General features: G+C 51.1%; 1 protein-coding gene across 1 annotated transcript in view; it reads left to right on the plus strand.

Moving 5' to 3' along the window:
* ASB18 (ankyrin repeat and SOCS box containing 18) overlaps window positions 1-25,221 on the plus strand; it is a 38,968-nt gene extending 13,747 nt beyond the window's left edge. The window contains exons 2-5 of the mRNA XM_054722841.1: window positions 165-432; window positions 13,960-14,464; window positions 24,555-24,668; window positions 25,036-25,221. Coding sequence (XP_054578816.1) covers window positions 165-432; window positions 13,960-14,464; window positions 24,555-24,668; window positions 25,036-25,221 — 1,073 coding nt within the window. The remainder of the gene's footprint in view (window positions 1-164; window positions 433-13,959; window positions 14,465-24,554; window positions 24,669-25,035) is intronic.

A 25,221-nucleotide genomic window follows, 5' to 3' on the forward strand; every position in this document is an offset into this window, starting at 1 on the left:
CTGGATCTCATGGCTTTCTCTGTCCCAGCCCCCTGCGTCTCTGTATAACCCCCACACGCCCTCCTGGTACCTAATTTCAAAAGATGGTTTCACCCTCTTTCAGCCTAATGGACACCGCCTCCACCGGTGCTCCCCACTCACCTAACCCCCCCACCCTCCTCCAGGTCTCTGGACCCTGGAGTACACGCGTGAGCTCACCACGCCCCTGTGCATCGCCGCAGCCCGAGGCCATGAGGCCTGCGTGAGCCACCTGCTGGGTCGCGGCGCCGACCCCAATGCCAGCCCGGGAGGCCGTGGGCCCCTGCACGAGGCCTGCCTGGGGGGCCACACGGCCTGCGCCCAGCTGCTGCTGCAGCACCGCGCCGACCCCGACCTGCTCAGCGCCGAAGGCCTGGCTCCCCTGCACCTCTGCCGCACGGCCGCCTCGCTGGGGTAAGTGACGCGGCACCCACCACCCACCACCCACCACCCACCACCCACCGGACCCGCCTGGGCTACTGCTCCCGTCGCGGGCCACGCCCCTCCACCAACGCCCCGCCCCCAGGACCCAGAGGCCCCGCCCCGCCCCCGGACCTTGGAGCCGTCTGGGCCTGGACAGGGACCCCTGACACCTCCCGCGCCCGGTCCCCACCCAAGCCCCGAACCCAGCCTTGGCCTGCACGGCCCCTCGCTGACCATCAGAACCCATAGCGGCCACACCGCCCGCTCCACCCCAGGCCCCACCCCGGACCCGGACTCCCAGACTCCCGGACCCCGACCCCGCCCCCACTCCCCGGCCCCTGGACCCGCTCGGCCCTGCCCCCGCGCGGGTGTAATTAGCCTTGATTGCGAGCGCGAGGGGGGAGGCGCCACACCGAGGTAATGAGCGGGGTGATCACGGCCCTCAGACGCAGTGCTGGAGAATGCTAAAAGGCCACTGGCGGGGTTGGGAGCTGAAAAATTAGAGTTTTTAATGATAATTTTATGCAGAATAATTGTCACAGTGTGACATAAATGGCTAGCTCCTCGGGCGGGACTTCGCGGTTCCTCTAGGAAACCGAGCTGGGCCTGGCATTTTTCGGGGAGCAGCGGTCCCAGCCCACCGCCCACCCAGGTGTTGGGGTTCGGGAGGTTCTACAGCCGCCGCGTCCAGCCCCGCGTTTGTCCTTGCAGAGTCTGTGCCCACGGGGTCCAGCAGGCCCGGGAGAAGCTGTGAGAGGCCATGTCATTGCACAGGATTTATGTTCGGTTTCTCGGCTTGCAGTGCGTCATCTTGACATTTCTTTTAGTCAAAATGTTCCAGCCCCTGCCCTGGGGGTTGTCATTTCTTGGCCTTCTGTCTCTGTGGTGAGGATTAAATAAAACCACCATATGAAGTGCAGGCAGCCACTACTACTGGGCTCTGGGTCACAAGGCGGGGCCCCACCTGCTAATGTCACCTGCGTTCAGAGCGGGGACTCAGCAAGGCAGCAGGCCACCAGGGGCCCTGAGAGGGACTGAAGGAAGCAGTGTTCTTCCAATGTATTTTTTAGGAACTGCTTTATGGAGGTGTAACTGCATACAATAAGCTGCCCGTGTTTAAAGTGTGCAATTCGATAAATTTAGACAGACATCTGCGTGTTCGTGAAACCATCCCTATTATCAAGAATGACCACACCCATCACGGTCAAAAGGTTCCCTTGCCCCATTGTTATGTCCCCACCCTCCTCCCCCATTATCCCGCTGATCTGCTTTTTGTCACCAGAGGTCAGTCTGAATTTGCTGGAATTCTATATAAGTAGAATGTACTCTTTTTTTGTCTGGCTTCATTCACTCATCATAGTTGCTTTGAGATTCATCATATTGTTGTGTGGGTCCATAACTCACTCCTCGTCGTTGCTGAGTGGTATTCCATGGTGTGTTTCTCCATTCGTGTGTTGAAAGGCACTGAATTGTTTCCAGCTTTCAGGCTGTTACAAATAAAGCTGCTATGACCATCTGTGTGCCAGGCTTTGTATGGGCATTTGCTTTCATTTTTCCTGGGGAGGTACCTAGGCTTAGAATGGCGGGGTCATGTGATGTGATGGAAAGATAACCTTTTATAAACCTGCCAAACTAGTTTCCAAAGTGGCCGTGCCATCGTGCAGGCCCACCACCAGCAATGTCTGAGGCCTAATTGCTGCACACCCTCATAGGACTTGGTAGGGTTGCTCTTTAACTGCAGACATGCCCTAGGTGTGTGGTTGTGACTGGCATTTCCCTGATGACAGTGGATGCTGGGCATCTTTGCATGTGCTTATTTGCCACCCATATGTCTTCTTTGGGGACCACGTGCCTTTTCAAATCTTATGCCCATTTTATTTATTTGTTTGTTTGTTTGTTTGTTTATTTTTACTCTTACCCAAGGATATTTTTTTCCATTGATTTTTTAGAGAGAGTGAAAGGGAGGGAAGGTGGGGGAGAAAGAGAGACAGAGAGAGGCACTGATGTGAGAGAGACACATCGATGGATTGCCTCCTGCAGGCGCCTCCACTGGGGTTGAGATCAAACCTGCAACCCAGGTATGTGCCCTTGACCAGGAGTCAAACCCATGACCCTTTCATGCTCGGGCTGGTGTTCTAACCACTGAGCACACTGGCCAGGGCTCTTGTACCCATTTTAAAAAGTGAGTTGTTTTATTCTTAAATGTTGAGATTTCTTTACATTCCCTGGATGCAAGTCCCCTGTCAGGCATGCAATTTATAAATATGGCCTGTCCATCTCTGGATTCTATTTTCTTCTCTTAAAAGTATCTTTCAAAGAACAGAAGTTTTTAATGTTGGTGGGATCCAGCTGATCAATTTTTTTCTTTTAGGATTTGTGTAGGGCTATCTTATCTAGAAAAACCTTTGCACGGCCACAAAGATTTCCTTCTATGTTTTCCTCAGTAAATTTAATAATTTTATGTTTTACATTTAAGTCTATGAGCCAATTTGAGTTAATTTCTGAATATGGTGTGAGGTAAAGATTGATGGATTGAAGCTTTTTTTTTTTCTTGCATGTGGATATCCAATTGTTCCAGCACCATTTGTCAAAAAGCCTTTCCTTTCTCCACTAAATTGACTTTGCACCTTTGTTGAAAATCAACTGACTACGTATGTGTGGGTTTATTTCTGGACTCTTGTCAAGTACACACAAGACAGGGCAAGGTCTGACCGATTCAACAGATAAAGTCCCGAGGTTTGATCCAGACCATTTATCTCTTACATACACAGTGAAAAGAAGAATAGGCAAAGGTGCCAATTCCTCACGGTCCTTGTCCCACACACCACAAAGGACCACACCTAAACAAAAGGGACCAGTTGGTGATAATATGAGTCGTAGTGACCCCGTTGCTAAGCAGCCAAATCTAGACTTCAGCTGAGCGGTTTTATAGTCTGCAGCTGTATTCTGAGGGGGGCAAGGCAGGAAGTCTCAAACCTCATGAGAACCCAAAAGGCGATGAGAAACTGTCTCCTGAACGCCTCCCAGGAGGCACAGGGAGGCGAGTGGCCCTCGGCCCCTGAGCAGCTCCTTGCCAGCTTCCCGCCCAGGAGGATCATGGGTGTTCTGCCGGAACACAGATCAGCAGTGGTTCAAGCCTTTGTTTGTGTGGCCCGTGAGGATACATGCCAGCTCACCAGGGCTCCATGGCAGCGCCATTCCTCCCAGGTCTGTTCTATTTCACCGACGTACTTGTCTGTTGTGACACCGGTACCCCATGGTGTTGACTATTGGCTCGGTAAGGAGTCTTGATGTCAGTTCAGTTCATGGCACTGAACCAATGTTCAGCTCTTAATTTTGACAAATGTACCATATTCTAAGAGGTTAACTTTAGGGGAAGCTGGGTGAAGGGTATTTGGGAACTGTTCGTATTAGCTTTGGAACTCTTCTGTAAATCTAAAATAATTTAAAAATAAAAAGAGTTTTAAAAATCAAGTTGGCTTCACGCCTAGAGCTCCAACCTCCCACTTAAATCGTATTGGGAAAATATGGCTTTTTATTAAGAAATGAGAATGCAACACAGACTCAGAGCATTCGTAGTGTGAATCCTGACATTGTCCCTAAAGCAGGTCAATACATTTAGGCATCGTAAGGGCTGAGGTCTACGTAGACCATGACAGCTACTCGGCTCATATACTATGCAACAGAGGCTAATTTCCTAGCTTCAGCTGGATTTTCAAAAATCACACAGGTCCGGGACATTGTTTAATAAGGACTTTTGAAGTGTCTTTGTATTAAAACGGGGCTCTGTGAAATCTCTTTTGTCTTCCTCCTCCTCCCCCTCTTTCTTCTTTTTCTTCTCATTTTCTCTTCTGTGTCTGTGGTCTCTCTCTGTGAATCTATCCATTTAATTTGACAGCCTTGGCTCATTTAAATCCTGGTTATTGGGGGAAAGTTTAAGGTAAGTGATGAACACACCAGAAGTTCAGGCAGAACTATGCACAGCCGAATCCTTCCATCTCACTGATTAGAATGAAAATGCTGCCAGATTCCATGGGCCACGCCTCCAGCGATACAGCCAATACTTTGAAGAACAAAAAGTTAATAGATGTCAGAAAGGGCTTGAGGTTTTGACCAGCGCGTTTCAGCTTTAAGAGTCCCACCAAAGTCAGAGTCCGGGGAGGTCTGGCTTCACGTAGTATAAACATTATCACCTTGACAAGAAAGAGCTACTTTCTCTAGAATCTTTTTATACAAGGTAGACTGTAGGTCATCCTTAATTTTTTTTTTACCTTTCAGTAGAGAGGGGGTCATTGACCTACATACAGAGCCATTTCATTCTCTTACTCTTGATGACAATGGTCTCCACACCTCGGGCCTGGCTCTGCTCCGGCCCCTTTCAGCCGGCAATTCACCATGGGTGCAGGACTTTCAAACCTTTGAGTCTCTGAGTTCCTGGGACTTAAAAAAAAAATTGTCTGTGCTTCCTTCCAACCAGCAAGCTTCTGAATTCAGAATTCAACACACAAAAAGGGAGATTGGAGCTTTAATCTAGGAGCCTTTTGAAGAGATTTTCCCAGAAAGAAAAAAGTTCCAGTAAAGTTACTCCTCACCTTAGTAGCCGGCATGCCGGCCTCGCCCTATTTATTACCTGGTTCCTCTCCTTGACCCTAGTTCACATTCGGAGATGATTAAAATGAGGAAAGAATTAGCAGAGCGCCGGTTCTTGTTCTCGCCTAACGCTGTCTTGATTTAAGCCGAAGTGAGGAGAGCTTGCTTCCTACATGAACAGATGAGTATGAAGCATACTTTTTTTTTTTGCCCCAGCTGTGTCAATTCAACTGAATGAAAAATAATACATAAGCCGCTATTGGACCTGTGAAAGCAGCTATCCTGGGGGAGAAGGGGGAGTCATTGAAGAAAATCATGGGGCAATTCTTTTCTAGTTCAGACCTGGCAGGCTGAGATCTGGGCAGAGAGAAAGGAAGTACTGCTTTTCCTTTGCAAGAAAGTCAAGGAAGGAGCAGGTCCAGGGGAAGGAACTACTTAGAGTCCCCACCGCAGCCGCAACCCCAGCATCTCCCTGATAGCAGGGAGTTTACCTGTCTGAGGTGCCAGGCTCACAGGACTTGATAAATAACCCACAAAGCAGTGCACACAGATAAATAAGTAAATAAATAAAAAATAAAATAACATAAGAGAAAAAGCAGTTCACTCTTCCGCTTTCCCAGGGGCGTGGTTGAATTATTATTCAAGTAGAGGGGAGAAAACATGGCCTGGTGCAGTGGGAGCTTGAGGCATCGAATGGAATCCTAAAGAGCGAGGTGCAGAGAGGAGCTGTCCGTTAGATGCTTTGATATTTGTACTTCACACATTTCTGAGCACCTGCAAGCGTCTTACTTGCTACGCTCCTCCCAGCAGGCCAATAAGGCGTGGTTATGCCCAGTCTACAGATTAGAAAACTGAGGTTCATGGAGGGCCCCTTTTTTGCCAGTAAGGTGGCACACCATGACAACAGTCAGAGCCAGGCTCAAAGCCCAGTGTCGTTGGAGAGATCGGTGCTGAAAGATGGCCTCTCCTTTGTGAACCTAATTTTTCCCGAAAGCTGTGTATAGTCAGGAAGTAGCTCTGCCCAGCCCTAATCACCACCTTCCAAACACTGCCTATCACTGTCTTTGCCCCTTCTCCGCCCCTTCTTAGCATCTCAGGCAGATAGCTCAGCTTTCTGGTCACTTGCCACGTCCCATTTGAATTCCTACCACTCAGGTCAGGCATTAAAAGAAATATTCCAGGCCAAATCAAACCTTCACCCTCTGGGCAAAAGCCTGACCAGACAGGTCAGGAAACAGACAAATGGCCAATAAGCAAATGAGAAGGTGCTCAACATCCTTAGTCATGAGAGAAATGCAAATTAAAACCACAAAGAAGTAGTCACTATTTCACATCTGTTAGCACGACCAAAGTCAGAAAGAATGACAACGCTAGAGCCCTCCCACCTTGTTGCTGGGACTATACAATATCATCACTTTGGCAGATTCTTTTAAAGTTAAATGTACACCTACCAGCAATTTCACTTCTAGAGATTTACCCAAGGGAAACATATGTCCATAAACTTATTCAAAAATGTTCTTCCACAGTAGCTTTATTCAAAATAGCAAAAAAAAAAATGGAAATACCCAAATGTCCACCAATATCAATAGGAGAATGAATGTTAAAATTGTGGTATATCCACGCCCTAGCCGGTTTGGCTCAGTGGATAGAGTGTCGGCCTGCGAACTGAAAGGTCCCAGGTTCGATTCCTGGTCAAGGGCTCATGCCTGGGTTGCGGGCTTGATTCCCAGTGGGGGACTTGCAGGAGGCAGCCGATCTATGATTCTCTCTCATCGTGGATGTTTCTATCTCTCTCTCCGTCTTCCTTCCTTTCTGAAATCAATAAAAATGTATTTAAATTGTGGCATAGCCATACAATTAAGTATACTCAGTAATAAAAAATACTGGGTTACTCGTGTATGCAACCATATGGCTGAATGTCAGACATCTGGCCTCTTTCACTATGTTAAGTGAATCTAGGATGTAGCCTTATTTTCAATAGTTCTGTGTCACTATTGTAAACTGCTCTCTCCGTAGATCTTTCACTATGTTAAGTGAAAGAGGCCAGATAAAAAGAGTAGAAAGTTCTAGAAAAGACAAAACTGAACTAAACCACTGTGAGAGAAATCAGAAGCTGGTAGCCTGTGGGGTGGTGACTGACTGGTAGCAAACACAAGGAACTTCTTGGAGCAATGGAAATACGGTTCCTCTTGGTTGGTCTGTAGGTTGCAGAGGTGCATTCCTTTGTAGAAATTCACACAACTGTACTCTTAAGACCTATGCATGATCACATCAAAGGACTTGTGTGCATGCATATGAGCCTATCCAACGGTTAAGTTCAACAGGGGGTTGGGGCATCCGTGGGGAGGGGTGTGGTATGGGAATGGGGGGATTAGGACAAATATGTAACACCTTAATCAATAAAGAAATTTTTTTAAAAAAAGACCTATGCATGTATGTGTATGCAAATTATCCCTCCCTTAAAAAATACGTAAATACAAACACATAAAACGTTTCTCTGGTCCAATTCGAATCTCACCCCCCACTATGCCCCAACCCCTATCACTTTTCCTGATTCTTCTCCCCGCTGGCCCTGATGTTGCCAGTTTTCCTCTTGATCCACTGGATTGGGACCAGGGGAGGAAAGGTCGCCCATTTCTGTTTCTAGAAGCTTCCAGAAAGTCACATGCTACTTCATGGGCAAGTAAGGCAAACAGTGGAGCTGACTTCTCAACGTATTCCCTAAATCATTTCTCAGTTCACCAAAATGCAGGGTTCCACTTACAATCTGGGGAGAATTTGCCCAAAATATCACCAGCCACAACCATGTGATACTTCAGAAAGAAAAAAAAAAAATTTACATGGCAGCCACTGCCCCAGGGCAACGGTCAGGATAGAAACACCAGCAAGTTTCTCTGTCAACCTCCCCTCTTCACGTAAGGATTAGTTCGCTCACAGCAGCCATTTCGGTTGTAAACATGAATGCTTGATCGTCTCAGAGCTTAGCTTCCGGGGAAAGGGGAGTGGTTAAAGGGAAAGAGAAGAAAATACAGAAAGAAAGGAGTGGGTGACAGGTCCCCAAAGGAGAGGCTCGGCAGAAGGTCCAGAGAAATCAAGCAGAACTGCTGCTCCATCAAAGTCTGGGCGGTGGCTTCCAGCCTTCATGAGGCGCCAGCTGGCGACGGCACAGGAGGGAGCCTTCTTGCCACGGCTTCGTTAGAAAACAGGCTGTCTTCCTCCCACGTCTCTCCCCCGTGGCCCCTGCTCCCACAGGCTGGCACTTGCCCAGCATCCAGGCAGACGCTCTGCCCGCATCCACGACCCAGCCTTGGGGCTCCAGCCGCCCTGCCACGGGACAGTGTCTCCAGCCCGCCTGCCTCCAGGTCAACTCCGAGGGGGCAGTAGCAGCCGTGATGATTGAGCAAGAGTTGTTCCTAACACCCGTCAGTCTCACTGGGCACGTGGTCTACGAGTGGGAGGGGTTCAGACAGCAGTGACATGAGGACAGTGCAGGGCAGTCCGCTGGTCCAAGGACTCCAGCAACTTGGTGGAGCTGCTGCTCAGGAGACAGATGCCTGAGACCTCATAAGAGCTGTGGGCGCTGTCTGCTTCCCTCGCACAAATGAAGCGACTTCTTTGAATCTAGGATGTAGCCTTATTTTCAATAGTTCTGTGTCACTGTTGTAAACTGCTCTCTCCGTAGATCTTGGTGGTTGTTGGACCATGTTGTTGTCCAGTGGTAGCTGGGTTTCACCCCAGGAAGATTGCTGGCTGGAGGGTCACCGTCACCTCTCTACCCTTGAGGTCACTGATCAAACCTCAAAAACTGAATCCTCCCTGCAAACTGGGGAGAATGAAGTCTGTCGGGCAGGGTTGCCAGCAGGACTGGGCAAGAAGTGGTGAGTGTTGCCTGCCCCACAGCACCAGGTCCAGGGTCTTCACTGTCCTGTCAGCGCGTCTGTGCAGAAATCTGTGGAGGACTCAGAGAAGAAACACTTCTCCCTGCCTTGAAAGGCTGTTGTATGGAGCACAGATTATGTTCTAGAATGAATGAATGAATGAATGAATGAATGGACGTTTAGAGATGACATGGAAAATGCCTAGCACAGTGACTGGCTCATAGAAGATGCTTCACCAATAACATCAGTGGGAAGTGTCAGCAGGTGGCAAACAAAGCCATCAAGACCTCTGCTTTGCCATGTCCTGGCTATTTGACCTCATTTAAGTCCCTGGTCTGTCTCCATTTCCCCACCTGTAGATTCTACCTACAAAGCAGATTTGTTGCAAGAACTAAAGATAACATTAACAATTAAAAAATAATAAGGTCAAGTAGCAGGGAAGCAGTGAGCTCCCAGCTCAGGACCAGCATCTGAGGAGTACCACTTTTGAGGGCTTTGTGTGAACAGAGTGATGGACGAAGGGAAGACGGATGAAGGAGAGGCTGTCTCGTGGGATGCAGGGAGGCCTGGCAGGTGGTGGGGAAGGGTCGGGGATGAGGGGAACAGTAGGAGAGCCCAGGTCAGGGCATTCACATGGACCTTCCGCACCTGGTAGGTGACAGGGAAGCTGGTGCTTCAGGAAGATGCTGGGAGGTGGATGGGAGCCGTGTGTGGGGTGTGAGCTCAGAGTCCTACTTCCCCCTTCAGAAATAAGTTAAAATGACATTAATTCAACAGCCCTTGATGGGCTCATCCCTATTAACTCCTGCCTTTGGCTCAAGCCACTTCTTCTGTGTACTGTCAACCTCGTGTCCCTGAAATAGCCTGTCACCTCGGTCATTGTCAAAGATGAGGATGAGGAATTGTTCTGACGTCCTCAGATGGAAATCTACCCTTGGCTTCTGACCGAGACTGTCCTACAGTGGCTCCAGGCTGCCCTGGCTTGCCCGTCCATCAGGGTAGCAGGAAATCTAACAAAATGTCCCCTAGGAGGACAGGGCTCGGGCGCAGCTGGGGCACCCGCAGCCCTGCATGGGCCTGGGTAGTGTTTCCCTGCTGGGCCACTTCTTCTCCCACTGCAGACACTGACACATACAAGGTCAGGCCCAGGAGTTCTAAGACGGCTATTGTCTCCCTGCTTAACATTGAGTACCTCCCACCCACCCCTGCCCTCTCCTCTAGGCTCGCCTTCTCATGGGCACTGCCGTACATCCTTTCCGAAATCGCTGCTTATGCCTGGGCAGATCAATGGAAAATTTGAGAGCATTCCGGGCCCCTGGAAAGCTAAGCTAACATTCTCGGAATCCATGTGCTGTTGCTATGGCTGGTGGGGGACAGTTTTGTTATTAATAACCTCTGTCGTGCCTCTTTCAAACTGTAACTCTGATTCCTTTTGGAAAATTTGAAAATACAGGCAGGCAAAAAGGCAATAAAAGCACCCATCAGCCAGAGGTAAACACACGCTGGCCTGTATATTTCTAGGCTTGCTTTCTATGCGTATACATATCTGGTGTGGTTTTTAATAGGACTGTTCGGTGCTGTTTTGTACCCTGATCTTTTCACATAACTATTGCAAATAGCTTTCCGTGTCATTAAACAGGCTCCCACACCTTCGCCTTTAATGACTGCCCAGTGTGTGCCAGCAGAGGTGTGCCCCAGTCAATTGGTTGTGTTGTTTTTTCTCATGCCTGTGGTCTGCAACTCACATCATTAACTGCTGCAAGAAAGTGCCAAGGTTTCGCCAATTAGAAGCTCTTCATTAAAAATGGAACAGACATCCGCAGCCCTCCAGGGGGTGGGCCACTGTCCTTGCTCTTCTGAAAGGTATCCCCGTTGCAAACTGCAAGCTGGTCCATCAGCCAGACAGGCTGTGGGTGTGGAATAGAGGACCACTTGTATTTCCCTATGGATGTCTCTGGAGAGGCGGGGCTGCTTTAAAAAAAAAAAAAAAAAAGCAGAAGCAAATGTTTTGTAATTGTTTTCGAGCGCGCACGGGCTCAGTGGCAAGAATGAGACGGAACCCTTGATTTGTAACCGCCTGCTGCACTGTTTGAAATGCCTCCCATAGAGGCAAGGAGGAAGCCAGTCTGAAGTACTCTGATGCTGAAATTTGCATCCTCTGTTAGCTGGTTATTGTCCCAAAGGACAATTCACATCAAATTGTACTTGTTTATAAAGATCTTCCACCCAACACAGACCACTTCTCAAGATACTGCTGATATGGAAGCTAAAGATATGCAAAGAGAGAATGAAGACCACGGAGCGTCCCTGGGTAGAAATATAAGCAGATTTAACGGCAGCCGCTTGCAGCCTGGAAACAACTCCACGGACGATCTTGTTCAGAGCTCAGGGAGGCGAGTAACAGGAAAACCAGCAGTAACTGGCTACTCATTAAGGAAATGCATATTTGTTGGAGCTTTTCGGGAAAACCGAGAGCGGGCTGCCCAGCGCTGGGCACCAAGAAGCAGAGGTAAATAGCCCCCCATTGATACACTCAAGGAGCTAATGATCTAAGAACATTTGAAACATGGTACCATAGGCGCTGCGCCCAGGCACTTATGTGCAGGGCATCTGACCACACAGAGTGGTGACCCTCTGCTGGTGGCACTAGGGTGACAGGAGCCCAGGAGGCAGAGGACGTAGAGCTAGAAATGTGTCCGCCTTTTCGGGAGGCAGGTGTCCCAGGGAGGAGCAGCCCGCACAAAGGCATGGGGCACGAACTGCCAGGCTGCGTCTGAGAACCACACCTGATCAGACAGAGTTGAAGCGACGGATGGAGCCTCAGGAAATGAGACCGGTGAGGCCCCCAGGAGCTGGTCTCTCGGCGTCCCGTGTCCTGGGGACAGGGACCAGGCTCTCTCCAGCAGGCACGTGTCATCTGATTCCCACAGGAAAGGCTCTTTCCAGCTAGTATGGAGCTTGTGAGATTGGAGCAGAGGACAAATTAGGAGACTGTCATTACCACTCAGGCAAGAAATGATTTGGGTGTCCACAAACAGTGACCATGGAAAGGAAGGAAGAAGCAGTGATTATAGGTGATGGAGTCAGCAGGGCTGGTGGCCAACTGAAGGGTGGGGGGAGGTAGGACAGAAAAAAAGGCAACGGACAAGACCCCCAGGAAGCAGAAGAGGACTGCACCTGGGGCAAGGTGACGGAGAGGGACTCCCCTCCCTGGAGTGTGGAGAAGGTGAGAACAATCGCTGCAGGAGGTCACGCGGGAGGAGAGGAGCCACTGCACCGCTGGAGGTTGGCGGTGACGGCTGCAGTGCTGCTGTGGGGCAGGATGAGGAGCTGGCCTTCGGCACTGGACACTGTGAACCGAAGGCCCCCGAGGCCGACCTGAGACCGGAGGCCAGTCCACGAGTGGTGTTTTCCCAGCAGCACTCAGCGGCCAAAGGGGATGAGAGGGTGGATGACACGTGGGTTCCAGGCTGGATTTGGCTGTCTGCCATGGGGATAGCCATGTCCCCTGTTCAAGGGAACCTAAGAAGACAGTGTCTGGAGTGCTGCCCAGGGAAGGAACGAAGGCAGGAAGGGCTGAGAGAACGAGAGGTCACGGACTCATGTCTCAATAGAGCAGAGATGAGAAGGGCACCACCAGGCGTGGGTGACAACAGGGACCAGAGGCTGTGGTCTGCAGGCGGCGTGCTGAGGCATCAGCCTCCAGAGGGGAAGCAAACACATTGATGGTGATGCCCAGGAGCTGACCCGGGAGCAGGTCACTGAAGTGGGGCTGGTGTTTTGGCAGTGCCCACAAAGGACAAGGGCCAGCAGGATGGAGGAGGGGCTGCGTGGCTGTCCTCCCACATTCTGGCTGGGGAGGACTGTTTCCCACCAGTGTCTGGGGCCCCCAGGCCCAGCAGCCTGGTCAGCAGCCTGCGCCTGAGCTTAGGTTGAGGGGTTTAGAGTTCTCCCAGGCGTGGATGGCCCCGAGGAAGCTGCTGTCTTGGGAGAGGCCTTAGTGCCTGGAGGAGGGGGCAGTCTTGGGTTCCAGTTGGTGGACCTGGAGGCAGCAGAAGGTGCCCACCTCTGGGGGAGACCCCTGTGTCCCAAGGGAGGCCAGTGGGGAATCGGGTACAGCTAAAATCCAGTCTGTTCAGCAGAGTCTGGTTGAAACAAAGGCCATCCCACAGTTAGGCATGGCTGTGTGTTCACTATGCATCCAGCCCTGGGGACACCCCTATGCCAGTCTTCGTCAGGGCTGGAAGGAGTCCTCCGATGGGAGCAAGGCTCACCCTGTCCACGTGTCACCAAAGCTGAGCAGGTTTCAGAAGAGGTTCTGAGAAAGAACCTGACGGTCTAAGGGACGCTCCTCCTGCCACGTGTGACCAAGAGCCCAGGTAATTAGTACCTCAGCCCTGTCATCTGAACCACATCTCCTCCCAAAGTAGCACCAGGCAGTTACGAATTACTCCTAAGTCTTACACTCTGCCTATAGACTCGGGAAGTCTCCTAGCCATGTCCACCATTCAGTAACCCGTGGGCCTGGTGTTCTCCGTGTTTTTCCATATCTTTTTTATATACATTTATTTGATTTCAGAGAGAAAGAGATACAAACATCAATGATGAGAGAGAATCATTGATCGGCTGCCTCTTGCACGCCCCCTATTGGGAATGAGCCCACAATCCGGGCATGTGCCCCAACCTGGAATAGAACTGTGATCTCCTGGTTCATAAGTCCAGGCTCAACCGCTGAGCCACGCCAGCCGGGTTTTCTTTCTTTTTTTTCTTCTTTTTTTTTGGGGGGGGGGGGGTGGGATGGGGGTGGGGGGGGGGGGGGTGTTTTGTTCGTTTTTTTCCCTAGCTCAGTTTATACTCCCGCAGCCTGGGCACAGATCTGAACTTATGACCTTTCTCTGGGGCTATCCTTCCTCTTCACGGAGCCCACTGTCCCCCTGGGGTGTCCGAAGCCCCCTAAACAGCAGCCAGGGAGTGGCGGGTCCGGTGGCAAGGTGTGGGGGTCGGGTGTCCGGCCCTGCCCACCCGCTGACCACTCTCGGCCTCCCCGCAGGTGCGCACAGGCGCTGCTGGAGCACGGCGCCTCGGTACGTCGCGCGGGCGGCGCTGGCCTGGACACGCCGCTGCACGTGGCGGCGCAGCGCGGCCTGGACGAGCACGCGCGCCTCTACCTGGGCCGCGGGGCGCGCGTGGACGCGAGGAACGGCCGCGGCGAGACGGCTCTGAGCGCAGCGTGCGGCGCGGCGCTGCGGCCCGAGGAGCAGGAGCGCTGCCTGCGCCTGTGCGCGCTGCTGCTGCGGCGCGGGGCGGCGGCGGACGCGCGCGACGAGGACGAGCGCAGCCCGCTGCACAAGGCCTGCGGCCACGCGCGCCCCGGCCTGGCGCTCCTCCTGCTGCAGCACGGCGCCGACGCGGCCGCGCTCGACTACGGAGGCGCCTCGCCACTGGCCCGCGTGCTGCAGGCGGCCGCCTGCGCGCCCCCGGCCGCGCCCCAGCGCACCGTGCAGGCGCTGCTCAACCACGGCTCCCCCACCCTGTGGCCCGACGCCTTCCCCAAGGTAAGAGGTGGCCGGGCACCTCCCACCCCAAGCCTTGCATGCAGCGCTTCTCAAACTTCCAGGGACCCAGAAACCCCCTGGGGACTTGGGAAGCAGCAGATTCTGACTCCGTGGGTTTGGGTGGGAGAGTCTCCGCTTCTAACAGTTCCCAGGTAAGGCCCAGGCTGCTGGTCTTGGGACCATACTTTGAGGAGCCAGAGCCCGGAAACTTCCAGTCACGAGAAAAGAAAGAGGTTGGGGTGTGAACAAGCATGCCTGCGTGTGTCCTTTCAAAGTAGTCACCTGGGGACTCCACACACTTATTTCCATGACGCTGTCATGGCAGCTCATCTTCTGTTGTCATTTTCAGAACAATGAATATCGATTTCTTATGGCATCTGGCATTTGATCTGAAATGAAATCCGCAAGCTTGTTAATGAGATTAATTACACGTTTGCAGATTCCCTCATTTTTGTCCTCACGCGTTCCTGTGAGATACCAGGCAGGTGTTTCTTCTTCTCCCTGGGTTTCAGCCAGGTGAGGGGACTTACCCAGAGTCAGGCCTGTGGAGACCTCACCCCCGTTTTGCAGGCTTGCCTCTGAGCAGTTTGTCACCTTCCCCATGTGTCAGATCTAGCTTGAAATAATAAAGAGGAAGAATAGTGAGTTCTCACCAGAGAAAATACTCAAAAGACGGGAAATATTCCCAAAAGAAAAGTTCCCAAAATATTGGTTGGAGTAAGAGATTGTCTTTCCCAAAAGACTTCACTGAAGGGAATTCATTCCATTAGATGTAAAAGTGGGTGTGCTTAATTTAAAAAAGGTTCCCTCTTCCCCACGCTCACCAATCAGAGGCAAGAGACATGCCTGACAGGTTTTGAATGGGTGAAAGGCTGTCATCCAAAAGGAACAGTGTTCTGGATGGTCTGAAATAGTGCCATTCACACTTTTCTCTCAAATGCTAACTTTGCATTATAGATGCATGCAGAGTCAAGTTTGTGTCTGTAAAAACACAGGTGAAGAGTGGGAAATCCGTCCAAACAGCTTCCTGAGCGTTTCCTTGACAAACATTATGACAAGTGTCTTGTACTAACCCTCATATCGTCTTAGAGCAGTTCTCACGTGGCACTCTACTAATACAGTGGCTCCAGGGTGATGGGTATATTCCTAATTTGCATTTTAACATGTCCCAATATTAGCAGGCTTAGTCCATCAACCCGTAACATGGAAACAAGACCCACCCACCGCCCCTCCAGGGCACACGGTGTTTGCCTTAAACCAAGATGCACACGTCAACTATCATCATAGGAAATTGTATAAAGAATGAAAAAGAAACAGGCTTTACGTGATGGGCCACCAGTGAAAAATAGCTGAGGCAAATTATTTTTGTTGTTGTTAATCCTCGCCCGAGGATATTTTGCCATTGATTTTTAGGGAGAGTAGAAGAGAGAGGGAAAGACAGAAACATTGATCGGTTGCCTTCTACATGAGCCTCGAGCAGGGCCCGGGCCAGGGTGGAGCCTGCAACCAAGGTATGTGCCCTTGACAGGAATGGAACCCGGGACCCTTTGATCCACAGGCCGATGCTTTATCCACTGAACCAAACTGGCTAGGGCTGAGACACATGATTTTAGAGAAAAAAAAAATCAGTGTATTTCAGCAGTGACTACAAATAATCCTTTGTTGGCCTTGCAGTCATTCTATTTGAGTGATTCTTTACCCGGGTTTCCAAGTCTCAGGTGCAGCCTCATGGGCACCTTCCCTGAGGATAGGACCTCTAACACCTGAACTCTGTCTCCAGGGCTGTGGGAATTACCCCGCCTTGACCTTGACATGCAGGGCAAGGCACAGTGCCTCTCCCTCTGGGTCTCCAGGGGCCCTATCCTGGGTCAGCCACACAGGAACAGAGCGTGGTCAGTGGAGGTATAAATCGGGTTTAGGTTTGGGGAGGGGGGTCCTATAGTGGGGGGTCAAAAGGCCATGAGAAGTGTTCAGCTCCTAGCAGTGACAATGACTCTCCCAGCAATTGTAGAAGGAATTAGAGCTTCCTTGAGAAATGTGAATACTTTGAGGCTTTCACCAAAAAGCATTGCCCACCATTGCTCTCCTTGCACATGCACAGAGCTGACCGCTGCACACCTCAATGGTGAGTGAATGAAGGGGATTCCAGCAACTCCCAGGGCGCGCCACTTGCTGTTAAGTCCTTGGAAATGGAAATGGGGATCTGAGTTCTTTGTGCTGAGGTCGACCGCACCTTTAGGGGGCGCCCATGGCACTCCTGGCTGGGAGCAGGGAGCGGCCCAAACGCATGTACCCTACTTGGCGTCCTCTGAGCCAAGTTACAGGTGCCTGTGATGTTCTAGCCTGGGCCCAGGACAACCGGGGCACACACTGGAAATCTGGCTGCAGCATCTTCCTCCACCCGGGCCACCTGCATGTTCCTCCAGGGAAGGAGTCTAATCACCACACGAGACATCAAAGGGACGGACCAGCTCTGCTCAGCAGCCCTGTGGAGCACGCAGCAAACACACTGAACCAGGCCACAAAGACACGCTGCGGGCGAGACTCCACACCGTGGCGAGGGGTACACAGAGGCGCCGGCAGTGTCACCGAGCACGCGGTCCGTGGGCAGCAGCTGGGCTTGAAATAGATGTAAAGAGGCACCCACGGAGCTCAGAATTACGGAGGCAAAAGGTTTCACAGCGAGCTTATGACATAAATCGCATTCCCTCATGCCCAGACAAAGGCACCATGGCCGCAGCAGGCCGACTCCAAGCATCCAGCGCGCCGAGGACAGTGCTCTGCGGTGAAAATCAAAGCGGTGTCACCGCGTGGGAAGCAAGCCTGTTGACAATGCCAGGCCTTTCTGCCTGGCTGACCTCTAGTTAACACCAGTCGGGGATGGGGGCACAAGGGCAGGTGGCAGGCAGTGGCCAGGTTTGAATTCTGGAAGTTGTCAGCACAGGTAGGTGGGGCTGGGCCTGGGGGAGAGCAGACAGGAGGGCAGAGAAACACACAAACGTGGATCCAAACTTGCTTTGCCGCTGCACTAGCTGAGCTTGTGGGGTGGAGGCTTGCTCTGGAATATAAAGGGCTTTGCTCACGGTTCTCTCTCCTGCCTCTCACCTGGAGGCCGGATTCATGAGACAAGAACGAAGCCCCATGTCATCTTCTCACAACGAACTTCTACTGTCCTCATCCCAAGTGTTTGAAGAGCAGATTTCGGGCGGGACCCCAGAGCAGAAAGCTGGCGCTCCCTCGGGTGTGGGAGGGTAAGTCAGCCCCGCTCTGGGCTGGGACAGGACCTCCCCAAGTCCCAGAGCTGGGAGGTAGCAGCACCGGGACAGAAGCCCGTGGCCTGGGACCGCTCTTTCCTGCCTCCTCCATGGGGGTCATTTGTCCCTCGATATATAAAGGGACCCCCCCCCTCCTCAGAGCACTTTTCGTTGCAGTCAGCTCTCATGCTTCACGCACTCTGGCTCCTCACCGCTGTTCCTTATTTTGTGCTGTTTTGTGCCTTGTTACCTACAGGGCAGAGGCCAGCAGCGCCCAGCGGAAATGCACGCGCTGGAGGCCGTAGATGTTCACACGCATGCTTGCCCACGAGTGGGGGAGGCGCAGGGACACCACCAGCGGTGCACTGTTCCCCCCAAACCACCTAGGCCATGTTCCCCGGGGCATCCCCGAAGCATTTAGGCATTCAACACACATTCCTAAGGCATTGCGAAGCCCAGAGCTGGAGTGAGTGTGTGGAACCGGCCCTCATGACACTGTCCCTCAGGAGGGTAGGACAACCACGCACACCCGTGTGATGCTGCTGTGGTGAGAACAGGTACAGAGCAAAGACCCTCCACGCCTTGAAAGTCCCAACTAGGGGGCTTGACCTAGATTGGGGGTGGGGGGGCGGGCTACACAGGCTCCCCCATGCACGTGCTGAGTGAGCCCAGACCTGGAGGCTGAAGCCTTCCTATGTGAGGAGGGGCGGAAAGGCCATTCCAGGCAGAACGGAGCCCTCCAGGCAGATGTCCTGGGGCAGGGGGAGCGCGGCCACACGTGGGTCAGAGAGGACCCAGTCGCTGGGGAGGAAACAGCAGGAGGGAGCCCGTTGAGGCCGGTGCTAGGCAGGCCCTTGTTAAGGGTTTGAGCCGTTGTCTGGAGAACAATGGGAATCAATGACATGCTAAGCAGAGAGGGAACACAATCAAATGAGCTCTCTGCTCGGGTGCAGAGAACATGCTGGGGTAGGGGCTGGTGGAAGCCACAGGCTGGTGGCCATCCAGGTGGGGACTGCAGAGAGAGGGGCAATGGAGGCTGCGGGCGAGAATGACAGGTTCTAGACACATCTGCAAAGCTCTGGTCTTGCCTCTCCCCTCGGGGGCATTGCCCCTGCTGCAGATCCAGACGTCAAGTTTTCGTGTTTCCTTTTTGCGCAATTACAGAATTAGGTAAGGTGACTTCACACTGCTCCCCTGACACAGACTTGTAGGGGGCAAATCCTGGGGGAGCAGTAGTCAAAACCCAGGACTCCATTTCCTGTCTCCACGGGGCCGCCTGCACCCTGTCCCCGGGGGCGGGGACGGGCGGCAGGGGAGAAGGGAGGAGCAGGCATCAATGGCGCGCCTCTGTTTTTCTTGCTCATTTCATGTCTCCGTCTACATCTAGAGCAACGTGCCTGTGTGATTTTTCCCCTTAATTTTCTTTCTGCCGCCTCATTAGCCGGAGAGGGTGCGCGCGGACCCTAACGACATCAGCGCGTCAGAGGGATGCGGCGGCCGCCCCTCCGCAGGCGGCGCGGAGGCGGCGGAGGCGGTGAAATAATGAAGGCAGCCAGCTGCCTGGCACACGCGAGGGCACCGCGCGGAGGGCCCCAGCCCGGGAGAGGTGGAACCGCGGGGAGACAGGAAATGAATTCCCAGAGACAGGCAATCAGGCTTTGTCACAGTCTGTGACCCCCGGAGGGGCCGGGGGAGGGGCGCCTTGGCGGAGGGAGGGCGGCTCCGGAGGGGGCGGGGCGGGCAGGGCGTCCCGGTGCGGCGGGCAGCCACGGGGATGCATTGAACGTTTTGCAGGAAGAAGTGAGGGGGCCAATGCGGGCGGGGGCGGGGGGGGGGTCGCTGGACGCCAGGGGGGGCCCTGAGGGAGGCCCGAGGAAGCAGGCATGGCCCGGAGCTCCGTCTGTATGTAACCCGACTAGATCTGGGGGTCCAGTGCGAACCCTCATCTTAATGGCGGGGTTCTCCCAACCCAGAAGAGGACGGTGGGTGTCCGGGAGGGCCGCGCTCCAGGAACTGCTAGTGGCAGCTGTGTTAGCCACAAGTGTCAACGTGGCAAGAGCACATTGGGGTGGGGCGGGGGCGGGGGCAGGGACCCATAAACGTCAAAAAGGATGGAATTACCATGACTGGATTAATCAAATCATTTGGGGGTGTAAAAGTCACCCCAGTGTTCATGACAAAGGACTAATGTTAAAAGCTATCCATAAAGGAATGAAAACCAGGCTGGACCCAGATTTCTGTGCTGCAGTATTGTCCTAAGACAGTGGTCGGCAAACTCGTGAGTCAACAGAGCCAAATATCAACAGTACGACGATTGAAATTTCTTTTGAGAGCCAAATATTTTAAACTTAAACTTCTTCTAACGCCACTTCTTCAAAATAGACTCGCCCAGGCCGTGGTATTTTGTGGAAGAGCCACACTCAAGGGGCCAAAGAGCCGCATGTGGCTTGCGAGCCGCAGTTTGCCGACCACGGCCCTAAGACAATGAAATGTCATGTACAGATTTTTAAAGGAAAAGTGTGGACACGAGGATTCTGACCTCAGCCAGGATGGCTTTCCTTTGGATGGTGAAAGACACTTGTAGATATCAAGACATGAGATAAGGCTTCCTAATGCATTTTTTAAAAAATAAAAAGCGTACTTCTGCTTATTCAATTTATTCATTCCACAAATACTGTATTTATTGAGTGATAGGCGGTAGGAGTGGATAATGAGAAAGCAGCACCCCTGCCCTCACGGAGCTTACATTCTAAAGGGAAGACAGACCGTCAGCCGTGAACATAACCAATGGACCAATGACGTGACGCGGCCTCCAGAGAGAAGCAGCAGGCGGAGGCAGCCGCAGTGTTAGGTGTGGCACTGAGGGTGGGTGACCTTTGAGTCAAGACTTGAGCGAGGTGGGGCGTGGGCTCGGCAGATGTCTGGGCTTGGGACAGCCCAGCAGATGAGCAGCCTGTCCGTGGCCCTGCGGCTGGAGCGGGCCTGGCCTGTGTGCAGACAACACCCTTCATGATCTGACCCTGCTTTCCTCTCCGATCTCCGGTCTCGCTCCTCTCATGTCACAGTCCAGGCCCCAGCCAACAGGTGTGGGTCCTTCTCACCTGCCAAGTTTGGTAAATGTGTCCACCTAGAGCACTCCTGCCCCCAGAACGCTCCATACCTTTTGTCACTCCTGCTCTGTAGCCAGATCTTAGCTTAAATGTCCCTTTTTCGAGAAGTCTTTCCCTGAGCAACTCACCACCCCATTGCAAGCCCAGGTCTGAGTTGGGTGCCATTTCTAGCACCTCCAAAGGGCTGTGGCACTCACTGCATGTTGTTATTAGTGTTTGGACTGTATTGTTGGGACTGTAAAGTTCCATGAAGGCAGGGCTTGCCATTGTACACACAGGCCTCACACACTCCTAGCTTCTAGTTGGAGCTTGGTAAATATCAGTGGAATGAGTGGCTTAACGGACTGGTGGTAAGCATACAACCCAGTTAAAAGAGAGACGACTTAAATAATGGTAAGGCACATTGTAAAACTAATGAAAATACCAAAATTATTTCCAAAGGAGATATGCATAGGCGATATCTCCTGTCCAGATAGAGGGACCCACATACCAGGCTCCTGCCCCCTGCCTTGCTGGATTTGGCCAGTGCCGTCTCTCAACTGCAGGAGGGCGGGGAGGAAAGTGAGGTCGGAGGATGTATTCACTGGGCCTCCTGTCTGCTTCAGGCTGGCTGTGTGTTCCCCACCAAGGATCACTGCCCCAGGAGGACAGCCCACCCCATCTCCACCCTCTGGCTCAGGAATGGAAATAGTGCTGCTGCCAGCTCTCTCCACTTTAACATGCTCTCCCTGGTAGCTTCCCTGCACTCACACTGAGCCAAATAGCCCCTGTATCAGTGCATCTTCCTGAAATCATCCTGTATCAGACGTGCCTTCTATTTCCTGCTGGAACCCTCACTCATGCCTGTGCAATGCTAAATTTCTGTAAAGTGAAGATCGTTTCCCAGGAAAATATAGACTCACAAAATTGATTCAAGAAGAAATGAAAACAAAATATGCCAGGAACCAGGGAAGAAATAGAAAATATCAAATTATTACCTGCAATTAAATGACAGGCTTAGATAATATCAAGTGCAAGATCAATCACGCCTCCTTAATTCAATAATTATCTACTTTTTAAAATCTTTCAGGGTATTAAAAAAGATAGTTTTCTCAGATACTTTTATTAAGTTAACATATTAAAACAGGACAAAAATAGCTCAAAAAACTAGAACTGTTAACCAAATTTAGTTATTAAAAGAGATACAAAAATCTTAGTAAATTGAATCTTCCATTATAATTAGAAGAATAGCCAAATAAAGTCTTTTTTATGAAGGCAAAAGTGGGTCAATATTGGAAAATCTTTTTGTATCAACTTGCTTTTTTAAAAAAAGACAAAAAATAAAGTTAAATCCTGAAATTTGTAGTAACCTAGGAATGGAAAGATATTTCCTTAACTTAGAACAGAGTATAAACCTGAAACTAATATCCAAGATTATATTTATGATGAAACATTAGAAACAATCCTACTAAAATTAAGAATAAGATGATGATGCCTGCTATCAATATTGTTTAACATTGAACTTGTAGCTCTAGCCAATGTAATTAGACAAGAAAATTAAATAAGAAATATGAATAGTGAGGAGAAAATACCATTATTTGCAAAAAATGATCGTCTCCATGAAATATAACCTTCATAAATAAGGTGTATTTGCAAGTCAATGAAAAGACTGAACACACTATAGAAAAAATGAGCAGAAGACATAATGTAGCAATTCAGAAAAGAAGAAAGACAAATGGTCAACCAAAACAAGTGTAAACATTCTATCTTGTACCTATCAAATTTAAATAATGAATGAGATGATTTGGGCAGGGAGAAAGAGGCACTCTCATACTCAGTTCTTTAAGAAGTGTAACAATTTACACACCCACAATTTGACAATATGTTTTAAAAGCTTGAAAATGTACCTACCCTTTGACCCTGCACTTCTCCTTCCAGGAATTCATTGTCGGAAGCGGGTAGAATTATTACCTAAGAATGGTTTGGGACAGCAAGAGATAGAATTATGTTCAAGAATGTTCATTGTTTATCATTCCAATTTATGGTAGTTAATTTCACTGAATACATGATGATCATTCATAAAATATTTTATGGCCACTAAAATGATGCTCATTTATCATTTTTGTTCACAGTCAATTTTGAGTAGACAAAAATCAGGTTTCAAAATAATATGCAAAGTATTAGCCCATTTTTGTTACATATATTAATGTTTTGTCTAAATGCATAAAACATGAGTATACACAATATAGGGTTTATCACTGAACAAAAGACATACGAACTTTTTATTTTGTTTCTCTGTATTTTAAAGGAGTTTTAGATGTGAAGGAACCTGGACAGGCGGTAAGGGAGCGGCCATCCCGAGTGACTTAAATACTATACCTTTTCCTGTGGGACTCTGTGCTCAGGGAGCCCAGGGAGCATGGTGCAGCCGGGCTTAGCTGCTGGCTCCGACTGTTGTCTGCTGGAGGTATTTGCTGCCTGGCCTTAGAAAAATTGCTTGAACTCCGTTTTTCTCAATCTGAAAAAGTACAAAGAACAGTGGTATTACACTCGATAAATCTTCAAGCCTCAAAAACAGAGAACTGTGAGGTTTCTCTCCCCTCCCCAAGATCATCTTTGAATCTGATGGAGCTTCCAAGTCCAGCTACTCACTCACAGAAAGCAGTGGAGGAGCAGTGAGTCCCAGCACCCACAGGGACACACCGCAGAACCCCAACAGTGGGAGACGCCGGGACAGATGACCCGGTTTCTTCAACAAAGAAACAGAAAGTTCTAAAACTACGTATCAACTAACCTCACTTGTGTTTAGATTCTTATTCGAACAGATTATTTTTCATATAATGGCACTGAAGAGAAAGTTGTGAACTTAAACACTGACTATATGATACTAAGAAAGTCAGTCTTGTTAGTTTCTCAGGCGCTATAGTGATACTGTGTAGATATTTCTTCTAAAGGGTCCTTTAGGAGACCCAGTTAAATATGTGCAGGTGAAATGGCAGAATGCCTGGAATTTGCTTTAAGATAAGATGAGAGAGAGGGGCTGAGGGTGGATGGGGCAGGATTCGCCATGGGATGATGGTGGGTACATGGGGGTTTATCATACTATTGGGTCCAGTTTTGTGTCCATTCAAATTTCTTCGTAACAACAACCAAAAAAAAAAAAAAGTTTACGTTTTAAAAGCCAAGTGTTCCCACCTCCATGATAAAGCTGATGAATTTTCAATTTGCAAATAATAAAATAGGAGTCCTTTGACAGTGGGGACTTCGAAAATAAAAGGGAAGAGCCAAGTAGAGGAGAAACTCCACAGCAGAGCAATTCTCTTCGCCAGTGTCCCGACATATTAGAAAGTTGAGGTGAGACGTTGGGATTACTGTCCTCGGGCCACGCTGGCTCCCAGCAGCACCTCCTGCTGTTCCCTGAGCAGCTCTCCAGAGCCCTCCCCGGCCCCCCGCCCCCGCAGCATGCTCCTGAACCGGGATGCTGAGCGCTTTGCCCAGATTTGCACGATGGGATGGCCGGACAGGCCCCTTGCCCAGCGCTGCCTTCTGCTTACCTGTGAACTCACTCCTGCGGCCCTTCCACTGCCGCGTGGTGCCGTCACTGTGATCGCCCCTGTTCCCGGAGGGACAGGACAGCGGGGTCACACAGACAGTAGTGGGGTGCGAACACACCTCCATCTCCCTGCCCTTTCCGCACTTGGACCCCAAGCCCAGTCAACCTGAACGTGGTCTCCCCACTTCCGACAGGTGCTGCAGACCTGCGCGCCAGCCCCTGCGGTCATCGAGGTGCTTTTCAACGCCTACCCTCAGCTCCGCGTGTCAGAGTCCTGGAGGGAGGTGATTCCTGAGGAGGTGTTTCAGGTGAGGGAGCCGCCTGCCTCCCGTGTCCGTGCAGAATTGCCGTCTGTTTCTGTGCCGTGTCAGGCGTTCCGCACTCATCTCCAGGTGGGTATAAAGCCTCTGGAGAAGGAAGGAGGAGGAGACCTGGGGGTGCATTTGAGTACCGCTGCTTCCCTTTGGGCGCTCAGCATTCACACAGCCAGGAGCTCCTGTTATAGTCAGGGTGCTGTCGCTACAAGGAGCCGGAGCAGCCCCACGCTGACTAGAGGGACGGCAGGGCTCAAGGACCTGGTGTCCAGACCAGGGTGGGGGGCCAGCACCTGAGTCCACAGGTCTGGCTCCTGTGTGTCCGCTTCGGCTCACACTGACATGCCGCCTTCCTCTCCAGGCACACCGGCCTTTCTACCAGTCTCTCTTCGCCTTGGCCGGCAGCCCGCGCCGCCTGCTGCACCTCTGCCGCTGTGCCATTCGCAGGCGGTTTGGCAAACAGTGCTACCGCCTCGTGCCTCTGTTACCCTTGCCGGCGACCCTGCAAAGCTACCTCCTTTTGGAGCCAGAGGGTGTTTTGCGCTGA

The sequence above is a fragment of the Eptesicus fuscus genome, chromosome 11, assembly GCF_027574615.1.
Source record: "Eptesicus fuscus isolate TK198812 chromosome 11, DD_ASM_mEF_20220401, whole genome shotgun sequence".
NCBI classification, from domain to species: domain Eukaryota; kingdom Metazoa; phylum Chordata; class Mammalia; order Chiroptera; family Vespertilionidae; genus Eptesicus; species Eptesicus fuscus.